The sequence below is a fragment of the Ursus arctos genome, unplaced genomic scaffold (genome assembly GCF_023065955.2).
Source record: "Ursus arctos isolate Adak ecotype North America unplaced genomic scaffold, UrsArc2.0 scaffold_11, whole genome shotgun sequence".
Classification (NCBI taxonomy): Eukaryota; Metazoa; Chordata; class Mammalia; order Carnivora; family Ursidae; genus Ursus; species Ursus arctos.
The window spans coordinates 62,448,042-62,461,959 of record NW_026622775.1 but is presented as its reverse complement, the minus strand read 5'-3'; the positions used below and the strand labels follow the sequence as shown (position 1 = coordinate 62,461,959).

Here is a 13,918-nt window from a genome sequence, read left to right as displayed (position 1 = left end):
CAAATACAAATCTGATTAAACAACAGGCAGAACATCTGAACAGACGTTTCTCCAAAGAAGACATACAAATGGCCAACAGGTATGAAAAGAAAGGAAAGAAAGGAAAGGAAAGGAAAGGAAAGGAAAGGAAAGGAAAGGAAAGGAGGAAGGGAGGAAGGGAGGGAGGGAGGGGGAAGCAAGGAAGGAAAGAAGGAAGGAGAGAGGGAAAGGAAAGAAAAGAAAAGAAAAGGAAGGAAGAAAGAGAAAGAAAGGAAAAAAAATGTTTGACATCATTAATCAGGGAAATGGAAATAACAATCACCATTATCACCTTACACCTGTTACAATGGCCATTATCAAAAAGACAAGAAATAACACAGTAAGGAAGTGGAGAAAAAAGGAACCCTTGTGCACTGCTGGTGGAAAGAAATATAAACAGGTAAACCACAATGGAAACCAGTATAGAAGTTCCTCAAAAAATCAAAAATATAACTACCATATGATCCTGCATTTCCATTCCTGGGCATTTATCTAAAGTAAACAAAAACACTAATTTGAAAAGATATATGCATCCCCATGTTTATTGCAGCATTATTTACAATGGCTAAGATAGGGAAAAAACCTAAGTGTCCACCAATGGATGAAAGTATAAAGAAATTTATAAACACACAGGAAGAATATTATTCAGCCACAAAAAAGAATGAAATCTTGCCATTTGCAACAACATGGATGGACCTCAAGGGCATTATGCTAAGTGAAACAAGTCAGAGAAAGACAAATACTATATGATCTCTCTTACATGTGGAATCTAAAAAACGTAAGTAAACAAAAAAGAAAGAAAACAAAACCAAGCTCATAGATATAGAAAACAGACTGGTGGTTCCAAGATGGAAGAGTGCAAAAAATGGGTGAACTGTTGCTTTTTTTTTTTTAATAAATTGAGAATACATAAATAAAAGTAACAGTGACATGTGAAGAGCACCACCACATGGAAACAGCTCTGACTACCCACACTCCCTGAGGAACAGCTGGCTCAGAGGCCTCCTGGGAGACCAGGAAAGTTAAACTGTCCCCAGAGTCAGCTCACTTCATCAACTTTGTCATCTTGGGGAGAAGACCTCCGAACACACAGCCACCATCGCTCAGTGGAAGAGAGGATATTAAAACAATCTCCCCATCAAAACCAAACTAAACCAAACAACGCTCCAATTTGGGAATGTAATCATATAATACCTGCTTGGCAAAAATTTACGGGTGGCTATAGAACAGAAAGAACTATGTAAATCCAAACTATTGCCTCTTAATCCTTTAATTAGACTGAGTCCTTGAGAAGGAAGCACAATTCATTGTTACTGAAGGAAGTCAAGAGCAAATACAGCCTGTGACATACCTACACACACACACACACACACACACACACACACACACACACAATGATGTATTCAAATAAATATGAATAAACACTCAGGCTGAAGGGCTCAGTCTAAACAGAAATTTATTTGTTTATGAGAGCCATGATTTGGGACATTAGAAAGTTCTCCAGGGATGTGCTTGGAAAAACATGGTGAGAGGGCGAGACTCAGCAACCCACGGGCATGTCAAAAGATGTGCACAAACTCTCTCGGGTGAACTCTGCTCTGACTTCAGGCCAAAGGTGTTTGCTCACAGCTGAATGGCTGGAAGGCCCTGGCTCGAGAGAATTTATTCGGAGCCTTTCTTCTTCTTCTTCTTCTTCACTGGTATGTCATGTAACATAGCGTCCACTGCTACCTCAACTTGCTTTTGTAGCTTTTTCTTTTCTCTCCTTTTTTTGGGCTTTGGGGTAATGTCCTGATCATCAGCGGGCCACACACAATCCTCTCCATCCTCAGCAGAAACACCAGAATTCTCAGCCCAACAAGGGTCTCCGAGCTGCCGTTCAACTTGGTCTCTCTTCTTCTTGGCCTGGGGTTCGGTGTAAGTCTCCACATTTTTATCTTTTGTCTCTTTCTTTCTTTTCTTTCCCCTTTTTCTCTCCATTTGGGTCTCTGCAAGGTCAGGCCCTGCTGCTATGACCTGTGGCTTGTTCTTTAGTTCTGCCATCCGCTTGGCAAAGTACTCTTGGATGGTGAAGGCACTGGTCGTTGTGGTGGAGGACGCATTCCCATCTGGAGTGGCAGGGCTGGAATCATCATCCTAAGGTGGGGAAAAAAGTTAAGACCAATTAAGCATCAACTGTTGACTCCTCACACCATCCCCGAGCAGTGCACATGGGGCTACTCGCATTGGGCGGCAGGGAACCAGGCTGAGCGCCCACCCAGCTTCCACCTTGTCTGTTTGTCTCCCCTTTGGTAGAGCTCAACAGCAAAGCACACAGCAAGGTGGCCAGACACTCTGGTTGAATACTGTATGTATTCAAACAGACAGAAGCTAACTTCATAAGTGAAGTGGCAAGTCACCTACATGGAATACTGAGTAAATAGCTGCTTAGCAACAATGTTATACCTGATGACTAAGTACCCAGAATCTCCCTTACAAACACAGGGACACTGAAGTCCTCCAGCTTTGTGATTTTTGTCGGATGCCTATTTCAGCTCTGTTATGGATTACACAGGTCTCTGTGCATTGACCTGGAAGCACAGATGACATGTATATGCTAGCCCTTCCTGTGACAGGAGCCCAATGCCAACCCAGAACCGGGTCTGTCGGGAACACCTGTGTCCTGCACAGGCAGAGGGTGGCCCTCCAGAAGAGAATGCACCAAGGTTGAAAGTGCAAGTGTTCCCTCCTCCACATATAAAGAACAGGTTAGCATGGGGAACCCTTCTTCCTTCGGCTGGGGGGTGGGAAGAAGAGAGATGGCCCCATCCTTATTCCAACATGGATTAGATACTCGTGGCTGTGTTAGTCTTGTTTCCAAATGTGAAGAATTACTCACTCATAACAGCTGGGATTAAGTGATGTGTACACTTTAATTTTAAATAAATACATTCAGCTGTACGGCTTTAGAAGTGAGAAAATTCCTAACAATAGGCTGGGATAAAAAATGAAACGCTACTATCAAAATGTGGGTTGTGGCTGGCTGGCTGGAACTAGGAGGATGAAAACATGTGAGAGAAAAGTAAGTACCTACAAGATGAAGAATATAAGGACTATGCTTTACGTAAAGTCAATGTTTTGAGTAACTATGCCCACAGAAACTTTTGAAATAATCAAGCCATTAAACAATAATGCTAAACCTGGGTTTTCATAATAACCTGGCTTCTTCCTTCATATTTACGTATTTGCACAGAAGAGACTCGTCTGACCTTTTCATGTTGGAAGGGTGGGAAAATGGTTTTCTGAATAAATCTGTTTCCAAATTAGGATTCTGCAAATTATTATGAACTGGTCAGTTGAAGTTCTGCCTATGCAGCTAACGTTATTACAAACCAACACATATAAATGGACTGTGCATTTTCTTGATACAGAACTCGAAAACCAGCTCAGTGGAATCAACATAGCACCCTTGTTGAAATTCTAGCAGAATCGATATTCCATCAACGAACAACTGGGCTTTGAGTGGCCACTGCCCCAGTGAGCTCTCACCAAAGAGTACCTTGCCAACAACATCACGACTTATCCAATTAACACAAACCTTATTTTACTCAGGGCAAAAAACACAAAATCGTGTGGTCAATTTTTAAAATTTCAAAATGTAAAATACAGAACATATGGAATAAACCAACTAAGCCTTGGGAAGAAGTTCAAATGTCACCTATCAGCATTCAATTCTGGCTGCAATCCCTTCAGGTAATTTTGCTAAAAATTTAAAAACAGCTACCACAGGAGAACAAAACAAGGTCACTTGTCTTTTTAATTCCTTAAATGTTGAAAAAGCTGAAATTCTGCATAGCAGAATGAGAAATCTCAAAGTCTCCTGGTACTAGCTAATCCCAGCGTGATGGGCAAGAATGCTCTTGCCTTCCATTTAAGGGCACGCAGCCACACCCAGACAGCAGGCAGCCTGTGAAGGTGGCCCGTTTATGTAAAGCAGGTCTCATTTAGTTTCATGGCGTTAAAAGGAGTTTATCTTATGCGGGCCAACTCTTCTGGTGTCTGAGGAACTGAAATTTAAATTATAACCTATGGCTCCTTACCTTGCTCACCTATGTATTACCTCCTGAATTCCTGCTTTCAACAGTTAAATCACAGGAACTAATTGCTGGCATTAATCACACTTTTAATTATTAGGAAATATAAGACTATTTTTGAGTGGCTTGTTGAACTCAGCAGGCCTTTCTAATTTCAGAGAATAACTATGCTCATACTCAACTCCTTATGGTGATAAGGATTTTAATAACCACGGGCCACTGCACACCAAGCTTAGCAGGGCATGGAGACAAGCAAGAGGTGCCAGCACCCAAATCCTATTTATCTCAAAGAAAAGTGTAGGCAAAACAATGGCTTGCTGGGGAAAGCCATTTAATGCCAGGGGCAGCCACCCTCCCACACTACAGGAATGTATCTGTTTTAAAAGCCACGGAAACACCAGTAATCAGTTGCAGATCTGATTCTTGTAGGAGCAGTGCCCAGGACTCCTACATCATAAGCTCATATTTTGATTTTATAAATCATAAACCTAGTTTTACTACAGCAATTGTAATCCCTGTATTCTTGGCCTTAATACGAAAAATATACACCTTTTCAAGAAAACTAAAACTTTTCATGTTTGGTCTTTATTTCAAAGTAAGTACTGAAAAAAGCAACAGTTACTTCTAGTTGTTTGAAATAGAGACAACTTGCATCTTTCCACATTTCCATTAATCACACAATACAACCTCAAAAAAAAAAAAAAAAGAATCTGTAATGCCACACGTGACTTCTACTACTTCGTAAACTTCAAGAACGCACCAATTTGCTAACAGTGTTCTAAAAACTAGCCAAATAAATGACAAATAGGTTGAAAACTTCCAGTTCCATACAAAGTACTACCAAGGGAGGTATAGTTCTTTTTTAATAATAATTTTTTATTATATGTTAGTGACCATACGGTAACATCCTTAGTTTTTGATGTAGTGTTCCACGATTCATTATTTGCATGTAACACCCAGTGCACCATGCAATATGTGCCTACTAAACATTTGATTTGAGTTTAGGGATTCAGGAAACATTTTTTTTTTTAAATTCTATTTCTTGCTGTTAACTAATGAAGGCCCCTTAGGTGAATCCCATAGCCTCTCTAGGCCTGTTACCTATTATCAAGTCAAAGCAGTAGGTTAAAGGAGGTCATTTCTTTAGACCTTGAAGGTCTAAAACTTACTGATCTCTGAAAAGACATTTGTGCTGGCCATTCCTCTGTGACAGAAGAGAGCAGAGAAGGGACAGTGAGGCAGTATAAGCAGGCAGAAGAGATGAGCTCTGTTCATAGCAAATCACCACAACTGTCAAGCCAAGATGCCACAGAGATCAATATATCCACAGTCTACCAGTGGAACAAACATTTCTACACCACCTGTAAGAAGGCACACAGTCGAAAAGCAGATCCAGTAATACCATTCAGAAGAGCTGAAAGAGCCAAATACTATTTTGTACTGAACAGCTGTTAAGAATTTATTTTAGGGGCGCCTGGGTGGCTCAGACGGTTGGGCGTCTGCCTTCAGCTCAGGTCATGATCCCAGAGTCCTGGGATCCAGTCCCACACCAGGCTCCCTACTCAGTGGGGAGTCTGCTTCTCCCGCTCCCCCTGCTTGTGCTCTCTCTCTCTGTCAAATAAATGGATAAAATCTTTAAAAAAAAAAAAAGAATTTATTTAAAAAAGAGGCTAAAATCAATAAAAGCAAAAAACTGAAATGACTATTAGCTGAAGGATAGATCTATTTTATACCTATATGCTGGAAATCACCCCAAATAATGATGTTACCCGACTGGAATCAGAACTGTGGTGGCTTCTGGAATGAATAATGGGCAACCACTCCCTTGGCTTTTATGCCTCCACAGTCTAAGATTCTTTAAGTCCTGGCTTGAGTGAGCCAAGAGTTTTAATAGCTGCCTAGTAATGGCATGAGCAAGGAGAAATGCAGGCTTTCACTTGGGTCCAGTGAAGGATACAGGTGTTAAGAGTTGTCTGTGTGGGAGCTGGGCTCTGCCCCGTGGAACCCCCCACCCTCTGTGCTGACCATGGCCTCCTGTCAGTTCACACGGGGGACAGGGAAATGTCCGAAGTAATTGTCCATGTCCAGGACCAAGCAGGATACCTAAGATGAAGCTCTGCAAAGAAAGAGGTCCGTGAACGAGGAGGGGAAATGGTAAGGGAATAACAAAGTAGTTTTAAAACAAATCTCTCCCTAAATTTGTAATATATCCACAGTATTGCCTTCCTTTTCATCAATTATTCAGAAAGACCCAAAGGTACATTCAGAGTCTTGAAATCTTTTCCACATATTTTAGAACCTACTCTTTTTAAAATATGAAGTGCAACTTTATATTTGTGTTGTTCTGTTTCATGAGTTAATATTATCTCTTCCCAGAAAATGTCAGTCTTCTCATTTCTCTCAGAGCTTAAAAAAGTATGTGTTAAAAGAAAAAAACAAAACAAAACACCAAAAACATCTGATAATCAGTTTTCCCAAATGATAGCTGGGGCCTTAATTTCTACCCAAGCAATAAATATTCTGTGGGTTGGAACTCAGGAGGACCTGTTCCTCACTTCATAGAACCTCAATGGTTTAAAGCCAGAAGGGCCCCGTGGGAGTGTTCCACTCAATCACAGAAGGAAACCTGATGCAACGTGGCCACACCTGGGTGTACTGAAGGAAGCAGCCATCATTAGATGCCTTCAACATGCCAGTCACTTATTATCATAAGCCAGCTCATGTGACCCTCACAGCAACCCAAGGAGAGGCATTTTCTCCATTTTACAGATCAAACTGCTTAACTGCAGAAGGTCTTGTGGCCATAAAGCTGCCAGACACAAAGCCCTTTCTCTTTCCACTATGGCATCCTAACTTTTGGCCTGTGTCACAGAGACTCACTTGTCACTGTTGCTCTCTTCCGAAATCATCCTAATACCGAAATCTGTATCAGTTGGTCATATGGACTAAGATCCATGCTCAACTTTGACGAGGGCAGAAGGTAACTGACAAAAAAGTTTCATGTAGAAGAAATGTCACCAGAAACAGATAGTACTTTCTTTCTTTCTTTTTTTTAAATAGAGACAGCCAGCGAGAGAGGGAACACAAGCAGGGGGAGTGGGAGAGGAAGAAGCAGGCTCATAGCGGAGGAGCCGGATGTGGGGCTCGATCCCATAACGCCGGGATCACGCCCTGAGCCGAAGGCAGACGCTTTACCGCTGTGCCACCCAGGCGCCCCCAGATAGTACTTTCTAAACAGAAAAAAAAAAAAATCCTTAGGTAGTTTGCAGTTTATATAAATAAAAAATAGCCCAAAGCCAGGCTGAAGAGTTTTATAATTAGTCAAATTAGCATGTAAATTCACTTAGCAAAGTGTGAGGGTTTTGAAGCAGGGAGTAAAAGCCGAGTCCAACCTTCCACCTAAGGCAAGACCCCCTCGTGGACAGATGTCTTACGACTCCCAGACAGACACATCTAATACAGACAGCAATTACTTGGTGAGGCAGGCAGTCTCTCCTACCATTAACTTGCTTTGTCTGTTTTCTCAACAGCAACAGTTAGATTCCAGTTGGTTCAAGCCTATATACCGTGTGCCATCCTGAGAGCTGGAGAATCTTAGGACCTAAATTATCTGAATTATCACTGGGACTGGGAGCAGTGGGACAGAATGGATGCAAAAGAAACAAGACCTTGCAAAGAGAGATCCTTAAGACATCAACTATAATATACCACAGTCATCACAGGTACCTGAAAGATGCCCAAAACTATGCATGTCAACTTTTCTCCCATGTCCACAAAATTGTGAGTTTGTTCTTTGTTTCTTTTAGGCAATTCTAGAGGCTCTGCAGCTCAATGCGCTATCTGCTCAAGCACCTCTGGGTTCACAGTCCTCTGTGCCTTTCAAATATGTATACTACGATGGATTAACAGCAAAATGCCCAAATAAAAAGGACTCTCTTTATCGTTCTCAGAAGGATGTTGTTAGTATCTTTCAGGGCAGGAAAACAGAGCAGTTTGGGTTGAGAATTCAGTGAGGTGTTTGGAGCAAACGTACTATAAATATAAAATCTTAACTTATGATAGCAGATTATCCAGCGATGGGGTTTCAAAGGCAAAAGTCTTTCAGCTCACTGAACCTTCTCATATGTCACTGCTCATCTTAAGTGACAAGAGGACTGCAGCCTTTTGATTTCCATGTTAAAACACAAGAGAGTGTGCTGCAACAGTAATCCTTCAATGAACTTTCCTCATCGAAAGAAAAAGTAGACACCCAGAGCTCAAAAGTAATGGATTTAGCAACTGGAGTTATTAGCTCTGACAGCTGGTGCCTGCGATGAGCAAATGCTCACTTCCACTCTCCTCTGTCGTCAGCTTGGGCTGGATCAGTCTGGGCAAAGTTAAGAAAGCTTAGAGAGTGAGTGCTTTGGAAGAACATTTTGTATCTTTTCCAAATTTTTCAGCAGGACAGTTCTGACAAATACAAATTATGTCTTGATGTACTCCTGGGACACAGAAATTGCACCCATTCATTCTGGACAGAGATAAAGTCATGAAGTGATTTCATCACTTACAGGATGAAGGCACTACTGGAATATGCACGCACTAGAGCCTTTGCCAACAGGTGGGGCAGAATGGGCTGACGCAGTCACTCATTATGTGGGCCTCGGATGTTCTTGCAGATCCTTTATAATAGTCAGGTGCATCACCTTCTCAAAGATGGAGAGCAAAACTCCCTCTTTCAACAAGGCTGATCCCTTCTGAAACATCCTCTCTTCTTTACTATATGACTAGCAATTAATGAGTTACTTCTATTTTCTGATTTTGTATTATCTGCTGTGTAAGCATCTTCCCAGGGAAATGTTAAGTTCCTTGAGGGCAGAGACCATTTGTATTTCATTTATATTCGGCACACACTCTCCAAGGAGGAACAACCACATGGTAAGTGCTCAAGGAAAGCACAAAAGACACCAAGCCCAAGCAGATCAAGGCTGGGAGATCCTCTCACTACTACCCACTGAGCCATAAACTTTGTATTTATTGGTAGAGATCTGTCTGCATGATGGGCAGGCCTACTGACTAGAAGGTGCTTGGAAGGGTAGGAAGGAGAGAGTCAGCATTTTGCAGTATATATTCTTCCCATTCAGATGAAACCATTTCCCTCTCATCAGATGCCACCATGCCTCATGGTGCTTCTCTCTCTCTTTAAAGATTTTATTTCTTTATTTGACAGAGACAGCGAGAGAGGTAACACAAGCAAGGGGAGTGTAAGAGGGAGAAGCAGGGTTCCTGCCGAGCAGGGAGCCCAATGTGGGTGGGGCTCGATCCCAGGACCCTGGGATCATGACCTGAGCCGAAGGCAGACGCTTAACGGCTGAGCCACCCAGGCGCCTCTCCTGGTGCTTCTCCAATGACTTAGAGTGATCAGCCATTACCTCCTGTGGCCCTCAGTGATGCAGAGGAGCTCAGTCAATCGATGTACACACTTGTCCTCTGGTCTGTTACTCTACCCGTTACCGTAGTCACCTCCCAGGAGATAAGTAAATTGGGGAAAAAAAAAAACCAAACGTGCTGTGTTGTATGAGAGCTGTCACATGCACTCTGTGGGACTGGCGGAGCACAGCAACAAAACAGCCTGCATGGGCTGAACTGTACCTGTCATCAAAAGAAAAGGTTGGACAGCGAGAGTTCCAGGGCATATCAAGAGGCAAAGGTAGGAGCTTATTCTGAGAAGACAAAGAGCCAGATGAAAGTTCCACCACACGACCCCGGTTGCAAGTTGTTAAGGTACAGCCTATGTTGTATCCTGAGCTGAAAATACAACCTGGAAAAGCCTCTGATTCTAAAGAGTCATCAGAACGGGTTTGTCTCCAAAGGTTAAGCTAAGCAGTAATCAATACTGTTAGTCAGGAAGCAGGAATTATGCCACCATGCCGCATTTCACTCCTTACTTTCTATGTACCTTTTTGGTTCCCACATGATTGAAAACATTTCCTGACAAAGAGCTGTTTCTGCACTCACAAAAAGTTTATTCAAATGTGAAATTGTGTGTGTGTGTGCGTGTGTGCGTTTTCAAGATTTCCATCACTCACATCTGGAGTTAGGCTAAACACACAAAGTTTCAGTTGTCACCAGTCGTAGGGAATCTGCCTGGGAAACACAACTGCCTTTAGTATTAGAAAGCATCACAAGAGTCAAGAACAAATACAAAACTCTACCTGACTGAAGAGAAATTTTGATTAAAAGTTGGGTTAAAAATTAAAAAATATAATACTGGCAGTAGAATTATGCAGCAACTCAACTGGAAAACACCTAGAGACACTGTGTATTGGGGGGCAGGTGGGCAGGTGTGCACATACAAACAGGTTCTAGGAACCGTGGCATGTATTAGAAGCCCACTCTGCAGGAGTTCCAGGGGAGTGCTCTCTGGAACGGGACTGGCAAACTATGGCCCATGGGCCAAATCCAGCCTGCTGCTGATTCTCTGAACATCTTGCAAGTTAGAAAAAAAGGGTTTTACACTTTAGGGGCGCCTGAGTGGCTCAATCGGTTAAGTGTCCAACTCTTGATTTCAGCTCAGGTCATGATCTCAGGGTTGTGAGACTGAGCCCTCCACTGGGCTCTATACTCAGCACAGAGTCTGCTTGAGATTCTCTCTCCCTCTGCCCCTCCCCCAAATACATAAATAAATAAAATCTTTTAAAAAAGGTTTTTACATTTTGAATGGTTGGGAGGAAAATCAAAAGACTATCTTATGATTTGTGAAAATTATGTGCATTTCAAATATCAGTGTCCATAAAGTTTTGAATTTCATCAGCAAAGAATTTGTGGAAGTTTGTTTTCTCTCTAGTATATAAACATAATAGATGCTAAGTATTTGCTGAATAAATTAATAAATTTATTATCAAATATCTGCTTTTGGAAGTGTTAGATGCTTCTGAAGTATACACACATACACACACATAAACATATAGACACATATACACCCACACATATATGGAATTGGGGGGCTTCGGGTTTGACGGGAGTTCTCAACGTCCATCACTTGCTACCTTCCTGAATTAAAGCTGGTGAATGGTAGAGAGGCTGCTAACTGCTGCCTGATTTTAAGCAGCAAAGGATGGTAGATAAGGAGAAAGTCTGGTGATGAAGTGATCAGACATTAAAGCGAACTCTCAACACCCTATAAACCTACAGAGATACCTTTCTAATAATTAGGCATTAGAACTTCACTTGGAATTTACAAACTCAGACAAATAAACTGGACATCTCAGAGAAGATAATGGAGAACTGGAAGGGACAAAACAACGTGCTCTGCACTGAACGACAGGAGAACAGTACAAATAGTGCCAATTCCTCATATGAAGGCCAACGTTAACAAAACTGGTTTTTTTTTTTCCTTTTGCCTGGTCAGCTGCTCCAATTACCACTCATTAAGAAAAGCCAACGTAAACATGTTTTAAAAAGATGGTTCTCTATGGCAACAACTTCTCAAGTAACTGACATCAAAACTACTGACAAGAGTCATACAGCCTCTGGGGAAAAAGAGGGGAAAGAAAAAAGAGGAGCAGGTTTCCTGCCTCCCTGAAAGGTCCTAAGGCTTGGAAAGTTGCAGTGACTCATATGACAACATTTCACAACATGCTAGCCCTTATAAGATAAACGAGGCTCCTCCAAAGTTAGAAATGATCAATGCGACACAGACACCGAATTCTTTGAATGAAGTCTAAAAATAATCCAATCTGACTATATTTTATAATTCTAGGTCAACTGGTTCTCTTCCCTGCTCTCTGGAGGCAGGACAAATAGCTTTTAGCCATAGTTGAAGGCTAGTATCTGAACCTTAAAGAACAGAAGCAGAGGCTACCAGAGGATCTGTCTCCACAGAAGACTTGAAAATTGCTTACGAATCATGGAAACTCATATTTAGGCTCCTTATTATAGAAACTATAGCATTTTTTTGAAGAGTTCAGAGAACCTAGTATTTTGAAACTAGGATTAAAGCAGGAATAGTTACCTGGAATAGTCAAGATTATTTTTAAGAGAAAAGTAAATTATTTTAGGTAAATAAAGTCACTAACAAAACAAAGTCCCTTCCCTCAATTCCTGTGTATTATATAAGGTTAACCCTTCTATACTCTTTTTATTTGACCAGAAATAAAAATAACAATTAAAAACATTTAAAAATACTTTTTTAAAAAATGATTTTATTTATTTATTTGACAGAGACAGCCAGTGAGAGAGGGAACACAGCAGGGGGAAGTGGGAGAGGAAGAAGCAGGCTCCTAGTGGAGGAGCCTGATGTGGGGCTCGATCCCAGAACGCTGGGATCATGCCCTGAGCTGAAGGCAGATGCTTAATGACTGTGCCACCCAGGCGCCCCTAAAAATACTTTTTAGTAGTAAATTTGGCAGCACAAAATAATTCTATGTTTAAAGGAAATTTAAGTTATTAGTAAGAGTAAATTAAATAAAATTCTGAACTCATTGAGTCACGTAATAAAAATAAATGACACAAAAATACAATCTTGAAAAGGCTCCAGTCCAAGGCTTTGGCCATCCTGTCCCTCATGAACAGCCACTGAGCAGCTACTATTTACCTGACCAGGGTTGGGACCTAGATAAGGAGGCTCCCTTCATGAGGGAGACAGACTGTAAAAAAATAGTATTAATAAAAAATGAGACCTGGGTAGATGTCATGTAAGTGGTCTTCCCACCCCAACAAAAATTAAAATTGTTTGGAGTTCTAAAAACAAGAGAACTTATTTTTAGAATAAAGAGACACTAAATGATAAGAAAACCAACTACAGAACAACTCAGTTCAACAAACCCCTAACCAATTAAATAGAGCCCACAGTTCTAAAGAGTTCACAGAAAATACATTAGCCATCAGGGAAATTCAAATCAAAACCACACTGAGATACCACCTTACACCAGTTAGAATGGCAAAAATTAACAAGGCAGGAAACAAATGTTGGTGAGGATGTGGAGAAAGGGGAAACCTCTTACACTGTTGGTGGGAATGCAAGCTGGTACAGCCACTCTGGAAAACAGTATGGAGGTTCCTTGAGATGTTAAAAATAGAGCTACCCTACGACCCAGCAACTGCACTACTATTTACCTCAAAGATACAGATGTAGTGAAAAGAAGGGGCACATGCACCCCAATGTTCATAGCAACAATGTCCACAATAGCCAAAATGTGGAAGGAGCCGAGATGCTCTTCAACAGATGAATGGATAAAGAAGATGTGGTCCATATGTACAATGAAATATTACTCAGCCATCAGAAAGGATGAATACCCACCATTTGCATCAACGTGGATGGAACTGGAGGGGATTATGCTAAGCAAAATAAGTGAAGCAGAGAAAGACAATTATACAGTTTTACTCATATGTGGAACATAAGGAATAGCATGGAGGACATTAGGAGAAGGAAAGGAAAACTGATGTGGCGGAAATCAGAGAGGGAGACAAACCATGAGAGACTATGGACTCTGGGAACCAAAATGAGGGTTTCAGAGGGGAGGAGAGTGGGGTGACGGTGTAAAAGGGTGATAGGTATTAAGGAGGGCACATGTTGTAATGAGCACTGGGTGTTATACGTAACTAATGAATCACTGAACAATACATCAAAAACTAATGATGTACTACTATATGCTGGCTAACTGAACATAATAATAAAAAAATTAAAAAGAAAAGAAACATTGTTTCTATTAAACATATAATCCTTCTCTAATATGTTATTATCCATATTAAATATATAATCTCTCAGTTTTATGGAAGCTATAATTTTTTTATTTGATAAGGAAGAATGATAATATCTTAAAAGCTTAAGCAAAAAAGAACAAATA

The 13,918-nt window shown here is 41.1% G+C and overlaps 1 protein-coding gene across 2 annotated transcripts in view; it reads right to left on the bottom strand.

Moving 5' to 3' along the window:
- Positions 1-1,457: 1,457 nt before the first annotated feature.
- Positions 1,458-13,918, bottom strand: part of PINX1 (PIN2 (TERF1) interacting telomerase inhibitor 1) — an 80,760-nt gene continuing 68,299 nt past the window's right edge. For both annotated transcript variants that reach the window (XM_026518905.4, XM_057310187.1), the window contains exon 7: positions 1,458-2,154. In XM_026518905.4, the coding sequence (XP_026374690.1) occupies positions 1,681-2,154 (474 nt within the window). In that variant the 3' untranslated portion in view covers positions 1,458-1,680. The remainder of the gene's footprint in view (positions 2,155-13,918) is intronic.